Below are 9951 nucleotides of genomic sequence, written 5' to 3' on the forward strand. Positions count from 1 at the left end.
CCATCCCGGAGACCATCTGCTGGACCGACATCTGCAGGAGACGAGAGGACATCCGCACTGACCGGTCACTTCAGACTGGGTGGCTAGGCTACAACCAGCGGCTAACACCACGGGGTGGCTAGGCTACAACCAGCGGCTAACACCACGGGGTGGCTAGGCTACAACCAGCGGCTAACACCACGGGGTGGCTAGGCTACAACCAGCGGCTAACACCACGGGGTGGCTAGGCTACAACCAGCGGCTAACAACACGGGGTGGCTAGGCTACGACCAGCGGCTAACACCACGGGTGGCTAGGCTACAACCAGCGGCTAACACCACGGGGTGGCTAGGCTACAACCAGCGGCTAACACCACGGGGTGGCTAGGCTACAACCAGCGGCTAACACCACGGGGTGGCTAGGCTACACCATAGGGTTGCTAGTAAGGCTGCAACTAACGATTATTTTCATAATCGATTAATCGGACGATTAATTAAACAATCGATTAATCAGATAAATGACACTTTTTTGCAATTACCCCCTAAGTTTAGCTTGAAGTTGTTTTAGGCATGTTGTGTGTTTTTCAACCTTTTCTGACCCAAGGCACACGTTTTTCCATTCAGATTAACAATAAAAAGTAATTCCAGTCAAAGTGTCTCTAATAGGAATCAATAAACAGAGAGACAATATTTATTCTCTCTCAGTGTGAAACCTGGGCCTTAGTGGATGAACTCAGAGTTGATGGCAGGAACTGAAAAAACATAAATACAAGTAACAACTCCTCAACAACTAACTCTCTGCTTTAGTTTTTTTTAGCATCAGGCTTTAAAGATCATGTCAGAGAGATGTTGTTGAGAATGGGAGCAAGGACAACATGACCTGAACCTTCATTGTTACAGTCAGGATTGGATAAAAACCAAACAAAATAACTAAGAAAAATCTAAACGAACCCTAAGTTGTGCTGTTAATTGAACCATGACGGTGCAGTGGAGAGACTCACCCAATATGGCGGCTAAGCTGTTCCAGCTCATGTTTCAGCCTTGTCTAGCGCCACCTGTAGTTTGGATGTGTCACTAATTCTCTGGTCTCAAAGTGCAAGGCGATTAGCGGAGTCCTGCCATCTACTGATATAGAAGACATGAGACTTCTGCCCATCGCTGACAGAACAGAAACTTCCCTGTCTTTAACACTGATTAGGTGAAACTGGATCATTTCTTGCATCAAACCTGACAGTATCTCGTGGTTGAAAACATTGTTCTAAATAACAATGAAGACAAAATTAATAATTACTTAAAAAATGTTTTATTGTTTTCTAACTAAACTACACAAAAACTGTACAATTGTACTGTTTTAAGTACATCAATAAAACAAATAAAAGGTTCTGAGTATCAAAAAAGTATCAAAAAACAAAATCAGTCCACAAATCAGACTCCTTTGCATTCAAAAAAAAGTTATTCTGATTGTCATTCTCTCTCTCATTAGTGCAACGTGTCAGTGACTCATTTTCTGTAAACAAACAAAATTAAACATAAAATATTTTTTTTCATTTAAACCAAGGATGTAGCTGCAATAATAAAAATGAAGTAAACTCAATGAAAAAGTGCAATAAAGGAACATCGTGTTGGTAATTTTACAGACACATTACAACTGCTGCACTTGGACAGCTGTCTTGAACCTGATGAGGCAGGCTGACCTCCTGGGACTGCACTACTCTCCAGATCCACCTTCTATTCATGCACAGGAACGTGAGCATCTCCTCACGCTGCGGGGCGAGGCCGGCCCTCTTCTGAGAGCAGAGACTCCCTGCAGCGGAAAAGATTCGCTCTGCAGGAGTCCATGTTGCAGGAATACAGAGCACAGACTTTGCGACCTTTGACAGTGTGGGGAAGCTCTTCTCATTCCCGCCACCATGTGAGAGGGTCTTCCTTTTTGGCTGGAGGCGGCCCTGCAAAGTACCTCTGAACTTCATCCCTGACCTTTTGGACCATTTTGTCCTCCTGGGTTCCGCCTCGTCCTCCCGGTTCTGGCTGTCTGAGTCAGGAAGGAGCTCGTCCAGAGCAGAGTGTTCTGCTGAACACTGATTCCTGTTGTTGTGTGGAGCCACCGCCATCGCTCTCCTTGGCTTTTATAGCAAGGACTTCAGCTGCCCCTGGCGCCTGCTGCCGTCTTCAGGTGTGGGAAACTTGAGCTTTAGAAATCGAGGGTCAAGTGCGACTGCAATGAGAAGTGGGCTTTTCACTGGGCTCCCCCTGCTGATGCAGTACTGAACTGATCCCTCCATTTCTCTTCTACACCATGTTTTGCACTGGAAAGAAAGGCTTTCCCTGAACTGGTCTCAAAACTGCCTTGCTGCATGGACGGCTGCAGCCCTTCGACCACCTGTGGGAGACAGGAAGCAGTAGTGTACTCCTTCCTGTCCACTGACACAAACTGTAGCACATTCAAACGGCTGCAACCCTCCACCACCTCTCCAAGCAGTGCCCACGGCTCTGCCTTCAAGTCCAAGTATTTTTTCCCTTTGCAGTTATTTCAGGGTCAGAGTTGCAGTAACTGGCCAGCGCTGTTCCAGGAGTCTCCATCATGTAAAAACTACTGTTCCATCTTGTACTTACATCCTGGATCATGCTGTGTTCTGGTGAGTGCTTCTGCTTCGCCACTCATTTTGTGTGAGCCAGCTCACTCTTCTTGAAGTATTCCACGATGCTCCTTGAGGCACCGATAGATCTGCTGATGTTTTCTTTGAGGGCATTATTGACGATGAGCTGGAGTGTGTGCCCATCCATGCTTTTGTTCCAGTCGTCGCATTGCTGCTACCGTGTTAGCCCCGTGGTCGTGCACTACTGCTTTTATTTTTGTCGGCGAGATGTTGAATTTTTCTACAACCTCCTCCAGCCGTGTCGCAGTGTTCTCAGCAGTACGCCTCTCCTCCAGATGCGAGGTAGCCGGGTTCAGGGTCTTCATTTGCCAATTGTCAGTCATGAAATGGCAGGAAAGCCCCAGGTATGTCTCTGTAGCACGACTGGTCCATCAGCAGTCAAGGCAAGGGAGCTAACGTCTTTAAGCATCTCCTTTACCTTAAAAAGACATGACTACAGTTAACATTTTAGGAGAAGAGACCCAAACTTAAAAACTCTTTTAGATTATAATAATTTTCTTAACTTATCAGCAATTTACTGTATTGTCAAATATACATCAGCTTCACTAAAATATTTAACTAAAATATTTACCCAGAGTGAGTGAGAGAAAGAAAGAAGCAGGGATAGAGACTTACCTTCAGGTGTGTTTCATTGTATTTGTCCTCCATCAGTCTTGTGAAGTGTGTTCTTGATGGTAAGATGTACCGTATTGGCCCGAATATAAGACGATGGTTTTTTTTTCCAGAAATTGCATCCTCAAAAGTGGGGTGGTGTTATAATCGCGGACTTACGGTAGATGGTCAATACACATCCGCGCCGCTAGATGGAGCCAAAGTATCACTAAGCAGAGAGCGAGTGGAGCGATGAAATGAGATCAAATGATCTGATGAAAAATGGCGGATCATCTGGAACAAAGGGGCTGAACGCTGGACAACTGAGCAACAACAGAGGAGAAGTTATGATACCAACTTTAAACTGATGGTGATCAACGCAGCAGAGTCATCAAACTACTGCCAAGCCGCCAGGAGGTCTGGTGGAGCAGAGCCTCGTTCTTATTGGAGAGCACAGAAAAAACACTCCAGATGCTAACGCTATGAGAAAGCTTTCCGTGGTCCTGAGAGACGCTTCAGAGAGACTGATAGAAGGGAGAGAGAATACGTCTCTGAAAGACGGACAGACGGAATGTCCACCACCAGAGCCTGATTCAGCTGAAGGACCTGGACAGTTATTTACATCATTTATGCAGGTTGGACCCCTTGAGGTTCTTATTTGTTGCTTATTGTTTCTTATTTTGAAAAAGAGAATATATTTTTTCATTTCATTTCCGGTGAAATGTTATCTCAGTTGTGAGTTTTGAGTTTATAATAATTGTATAATAAAAAGTTGTTTTATGAGTGACCTTACTGTCTTCAGCATTTTTTTTTTTTTTTCCACAAAATGATCTTTGAAAAATAGGGGTCATGTTATAATCGGAGTCGTCTTATATTCGGGCCAATACGGTATTCAGGGTTGAAGGTGTGAATCATCTCTTGAAAGCCTTCACCATCAACTATGGAGATGGGCCTCATGTCTTTAATGATCACATTCAAAAGTGACAGGGTGAGGGCAGCTGCTTGTTGTGGAGAACAAGTCTGCTGCTTTTGAATGTAGTCATCCATGGCGCCTGTGGTCTTCTTGTGCCTGCAATACATTGGATTAAAAAAACAAAATAAATGACAAATAACTAAAAAAAAAATGGAATTTGTGCTAACCTATAGTGAAGCTGACCTAGTAACTGGTCTACTAATAATTCAGAGTGATAAATTGACAAAATAAAGCAAGTGTTTCCATCAGAATGCATTTGTTGTACTAATTTTCTCTTCACCAAGTCCGTAATATCAATAATTCTTATCTCTCCCTCTGAAAGGAAGATGTTTGAAAATCGTGGGAGTTTAGTAGAGACGGGTCCAGTCTAAATACACGCTCATACAGTATGTCTAAAAATACAGCCGCATATACCCCCCCCCATCACAGACCAGAGTGATGCTTTTTCAGCGTTCATGCGGTCAAAACAGAGAACACGGCGGCGATAAGAGACCGCGGTGACGACAATGACATGTTAAAAGCCAACAGAGACAACGGTGTGCTTTCACCAACATCAAGTTCAACAAGTTCACTTACCGAGGGGAGTCTGGATCGGCTTCGAGGACTCCCACGTGTCTTCTCTTCAGATGCTCGTGCATCGCGGTCCTGCTCCCGTGCCAAGCGAAATCCATTTTGCAAATATTGCATGTGACTCTTTTCTTTACTTTATCGAGAGTGAAACGCTCCCATGTTTTTGATCTTTTCGGACGATCGCAAGCCTGAGACGAACTGGATGCAGCTATCTTTGTTGTGGTCGCTGCTGTGCCTGCGCAGTGAGTGCTCCTTGCCCAGTGCTTATGCGCCCACAACAAAGATGGCCGCGTGTGAGAGGTTCCATGTGGAAATTTCACCGGAGCTCTCTTCTCCGCAGCTTTTAAGCTACAACTAAAGTCCGAAAACACTCGCGACTAGTTGGCGATTAAAAATCGATAACTACATTCGTTGGCAACGAATTTAATTATCGATTTTTATCGATTTAATCGATTAGTTGTTGCAGCCGTAGGTGCTATGCTACACCTGGACCACCCCCCTCGGGACCCACCTGGATCTGCTGGGGGTCCATGATGTTGAGGGGCAGGTTGAACGTCCCCAGCATCACGTAGCTGTTGGCGTTGCGGTCGTGCGGCGGCACCTGAGACGCTCCCTGCGAGGATGAGGACGGCCCGCTGTCGGCCGACGAGCCCCCGGACCCCGAGGCCGGCTGGGACGGAGGGGGGGGCGCGCGCTCCACCAGGTGGATCACCTTCCCCCCCACATCTGGAAGCAACACATCTGTCAGACACTGACGTGAAACGGGAACGTCAGCCAGAGAGATAGAGATGGAGCTGGGCGCTGGGGGGGGGGGTGTCCGACTCACTGTAGTCCCCCAGCGTGCGCTCGTCCTGCAGCACCCGGCCCTGGTAGATCAGCCTCTGCTTGTCCACTGGGATGCCGACTGAAGGAGCAATGTGCTCCTTGAACTCCCTCACCGTCAGCTGGAAGACGAGGAGAGTCCAGATTAAACTGCTGCAGTGGACGTGTGGGGGGGGGGGGGGGGGGGGGGCTCTGGGCGGGGCGGGGTCTACCTGAGCTCCCACGGTGTAGGTCCGGCTCTGGGAGTCCAGGGTTTTGACCGTCACCTCAATGTCTGCACTCTGCTCTTCCATGGTGTTCCTGAGAGGAAGCAGGAGTCACGTCAGAATCAGATTCAACCAGCGGAGCTCAAAGATCAGAGGTCAGAGGTCAGAGATCCAAAGCTCTGTCCATAGACCACTCAAAACCTGAAAAAGAAAAAAAAAAGTTTACGATCAGCCAAACGGTTCGTCGTGTTTTCGCGATGAGACTCTAGAAGTGTTTTCAGTGATTAAACTCAGATGTTGGTGTCACGACCTGAACTTCTCCACAGTGCTGGAGTTCACTGGGCTTCCACACGGCTGTGAGAAGTCACGCTTCATGAGGAAACTCGGTAACGGCTCACACTTCAATCACATGTGCTCCTTCAAACTCCAGCTTGTTGGTTGGGCAAAACAAAAAGCACGAAGTCCCTCTGGAGCTGGGAACGCGAACAGCGACACGGAGGCGTGAGTCGCTGCCGCCGCTCCAGGATGTCAGGAGCAGAGACCACCTGGATCTGGACCGACACGGCAGAACGCAGCGACGACAGACCCGGAGCTCAAAGCGCTGCTATTAAAGTGATGTGAAAAACCACCAACCCAGGCCAGTCCACCGCCGCTGCTCGGCCCGACATGACACACCGCACCGCCTCTGCTCACTTCGCAGTAACACTCCTGTTTCCAGCGACCTGGAGCCGCGTAATGTCTGCAATCTGACAGTTCAGCCTCATTCCAGAGGAAACCGCTTCACAGGCGAGCTAGCCGACCAGCTAATGCTAACGCTAATGCTAACGCTAAAGCCAAACACCCGCGCCGCCGCCGATAGCCTGCTCAGCACATCCAGGCGCCTCGTGCGGCTGTGAGTTTACCTTAGAGAGGCGTCCTTCCTCCAGGAGGATCCAGGGCGCAGTGGTTTGTTTTGCTCAGATAATCTGTAATCTCTTCTCTGGATCTTCTGGTATTTACCAGAAGCTTTCTTCCGCTGCTCCCCTTCTGAAGGCGTTCACACTCTGCGTAACACTCATCAGCGCCCCTAGTGGCCGGAGGGTGAACTGCAGACGGGGCCGGGGGCTGCTCCACTTCATTAAGGCCCCTGGTGGCCGGAAGGTGAACTGCAGGCTGGAGCTGCTTCACTTCTTCCCCTTCTCAGACCGGATAAACCAGAAAAACGAGAGTTTCTATGAATGTGTCTTGATAGGTGTACTTGTACTTTTTGTGTACTTGATATTCACTGAAATACGTTTATAGATTGTGTATTATTTACAATTGTGCATAGGAGTCTGTTTTGGAAGGATTGATGGACAGGTGACAGATAACCTTTGGGGTTTAATAATAATCATAATCATAATCATAATCATAATCATAATAATAAAGTGTTTAAAGTGCTGAAATAGGTTTGAAATCATTTGAAAAGATTACCTCAATCATTATCCAGAAAGAAAGGCAGTAAGAGTGAAGAGGAGGTGCAGCGCTGTGCTGAGATTACACATCTCAGCAGTAATCTGGGTAGGTGGAGGCTGGAGAGCAACACAAATCCTGCAAACATGTAGAAAGTTACCAAGATCATTTTTTCATGGCTTGTCAGCATCTTGTACAACACATAGACAGTAAATAAATGGACAGACCTTTCGTGACGTCACCCATAGAGTTCTCAACCGCCGTTCTGAAGACTTCAGCGAGTCCAGCAGGACGTCTCCACGTTGAATATTTGAAACCAGATGTAAATGTGATTGGTCCAGCCCATCACGTGACCGCATCACGTGGACAGAGGAGGCGCTGTGATAGGGCGACTTATGCAAAACTTTAACTCGTAATATAAAATCAACAGATGATTTATGTGAAAATCAGAGTCTGGTGAAGCAGCAGGTTCTAGAAACTAGTGACAGAGACCAAAATATGTTCTGAAACCGGGCGCTTTATATGTTTATTTGCACTCTGAAAATCGGCATTTTTTAATGGGTTCCAATAGGACCGGGGCTCTTTTGAAACCAGCATCATCGCCCCCTGCTGGAATCTCTCCGGAATTACAGCTTTTTTGCACTTCCGCATTATCTTCATGATTTATGAGACGAGGTTGGCGCCTGGTACAACAGCACTGATGAGTTCTGTTTTTGCTTCTTTCTTTTATTCATGGAGTAGACCTATGGAAAAGGGTCATGAGGTACACGAAAAATATATATGTTTTTTTTTTCTTTGACTTTCTATTCTATGCGGAGTATGACTGTAAAGACTTTTTTCCCTCTGGGATTAATAAACGCGTTTCCTGTATTTTTGACTTCCTCGATGCTGCAGTTCCCCCTCCGGCCGCAGGCGGCACTGTGACGTCAGCGCCGGCTGGTGACGCGGTCCCTCAGAAGAAGCCGCGGCCGCAGGAAGAAGAGCCAGTCTGGGAACATGGCGCTGCTCGCGGAGGCTTCCACCGGGCAGCAGTTCGAGGAGTTTCTGAGCGCCGCGGGGAACCGGCTGGCCGTGGTCCACTTCCAGGCCGCCTGGGCGCCGCAGTGCGGACACATGAACGAGGTGCTGGCGGAGCTGGCGCGCGAGACGCCGCAGGCCGCCTTCCTGCGGCTGGAGGCCGAGGCGCTGCCCGAGGTGTCGGAGCGCTACCAGGTCTCCTCCGTGCCCACCTTCGTCTTCTTCCGGGCCGGGCGGCCGGTGGACCGGCTGGACGGGGCGCACGCCCCGGAGCTCACCAAGAAGCTGCGGCGGCTGGCGGAGAGCGGCGGGGAGGCCCCCCCCGGGGCCCCCGGAGCCCCCGCGGCCCCCGCCCCGGACCTGGAGCAGCGGCTGAAGAAGCTGATCCGCGCCGCGCCCGTCATGCTCTTCATGAAGGGGGCCCCGCAGGAGCCGCGCTGCGGCTTCAGCCGCCAGATGGTGGCGCTGCTGCGGGAGAGCAACATCCGGTTCAGCAGCTTTGACATCCTGTCCGACGACGAGGTCCGCCAGGGCCTCAAGACCTTCTCCAACTGGCCCACCTACCCCCAGCTGTACGTCAACGGGGAGCTGGTGGGGGGGCTGGACATCGTCAAGGAGCTGGCCCAGTCCGGGGAGCTGGAGTCCACCTGCAGCCAGACCCAGGACCAGGACCAGACCCAGACCCTGGAGCAACGGCTCAAGACCCTGGTGGCCCGCAGCCCCGTCATGCTCTTCATGAAGGGCAGCAGGGAGGGGGGGGGCCCGCTGCGGCTTCAGCAGGCAGATCCTGGACCTGCTCAACCGGACCGGGGTGGACTACGACACCTTCGACATCCTGTCCGACGAGGAGGTCCGCCAGGGCCTCAAGACCTTCTCCAACTGGCCCACCTACCCCCAGCTCTACGTCAAGGGGGAGCTGGTGGGGGGGCTGGACATCGTCAAGGAGCTGGAGGACAGCGGGGACCTCGTCTCCGTCCTGAGGGGGGAGTCGTAGGAGGGGGAGCACCTGGTCTCAGTCCTGAGGGGGCCTGGTCTCCTGTGGGGAGAGAAGTGAGGGAACCCGAAGGAGACCAGCAGGACCAACTGGTCCCCCTCCAGCCTGTGACGAGACACTGCAGGGTTCTCCAGGACTCTCCATGACCCTCCAGGGTTCTCCTGGACTCTGCTGGACTCTCCGGGACTCTGTTATTGTTGTTTCAGATTGTAGATTCCAAATAAAGCAAGAAACAAACGTCCACTCTGGGTTTTGTTCCTGAAGAGAGACAGGCGCCGTCCTCTCTGGTCCTGGTTCTGTCCACCTCTCTGGTTCTGGTTCTGGCTTCACTTTCACATTAAAGCTAATTTAACCTTTGAATCTTGGTGCAGAGTGTTTTTCCTCCAGATCAAAGTTCTGCTTCGTGTTCATCTGAAGAGGGTTCTCAGACGTTCTCAGACGTTCTCCAGCTGAACTGACGGGGTTCCGTCAGCTCCGGATCCATCTGGAAACAGCTGAGAGATCCCATTTCTGTCTGCGAGGAGGGGGAACATTTCAGAGATCAGATCAGGAAGTTCCTCCTGATCACAGGATGTTGTCAGCTGCTGTTCCAACGTCAAAAGCTTCATGTGGACAAAGCCAAGTCTTCAACTTTAACCCTTAAATTTAGGTTCGAACAGACAAAACGGTGTGTGTGTGTGTGTGTGTGTGTGTGTGTGTGTGTGGCGCCACC

At 49.8% G+C, this 9951-nt stretch overlaps 2 protein-coding genes and 1 long non-coding RNA gene across 3 annotated transcripts in view; 1 reads left to right on the forward strand and 2 right to left on the reverse strand.

The window, feature by feature from the left end:
- The window catches only part of LOC115397278 (large proline-rich protein BAG6-like), a 7782-nt gene extending 285 nt beyond the window's left edge, over nt 1–7497 (reverse strand). Inside the window, exons 1-7 of the mRNA XM_030103507.1 lie at nt 7456–7497; nt 7250–7366; nt 6700–6972; nt 5804–5891; nt 5596–5713; nt 5281–5495; nt 2–31 (exon numbers count right to left, since the gene is read on the reverse strand). Coding sequence (XP_029959367.1) covers nt 2–31; nt 5281–5495; nt 5596–5713; nt 5804–5884 — 444 coding nt within the window. The 5' untranslated portion in view covers nt 5885–5891; nt 6700–6972; nt 7250–7366; nt 7456–7497. The remainder of the gene's footprint in view (nt 1; nt 32–5280; nt 5496–5595; nt 5714–5803; nt 5892–6699; nt 6973–7249; nt 7367–7455) is intronic.
- LOC115397375 (uncharacterized) lies at nt 4031–5266 on the reverse strand. The gene is made up of 2 exons (XR_003932465.1): nt 4776–5266; nt 4031–4295 (listed from the first exon to the last, which is right to left on the reverse strand). It is a non-coding gene; the product is annotated as an uncharacterized LOC115397375 (long non-coding RNA).
- A 384-nt stretch (nt 7498–7881) lies between the features above and the next one.
- On the forward strand, nt 7882–9376 carry LOC115397362 (glutaredoxin 3-like). The gene is given in 3 exon segments (XM_030103624.1): nt 7882–7991; nt 8123–8998; nt 9000–9376. Coding segments are annotated over 2 exon segments (1014 nt in total). The 5' UTR covers nt 7882–7991; nt 8123–8224; the 3' UTR covers nt 9240–9376.
- The last annotated feature ends 575 nt before the right edge of the window (nt 9377–9951 follow it).

Source organism: Salarias fasciatus, chromosome 11, assembly GCF_902148845.1.
Source record: "Salarias fasciatus chromosome 11, fSalaFa1.1, whole genome shotgun sequence".
Lineage (NCBI taxonomy): Eukaryota > Metazoa > Chordata > Actinopteri > Blenniiformes > Blenniidae > Salarias > Salarias fasciatus.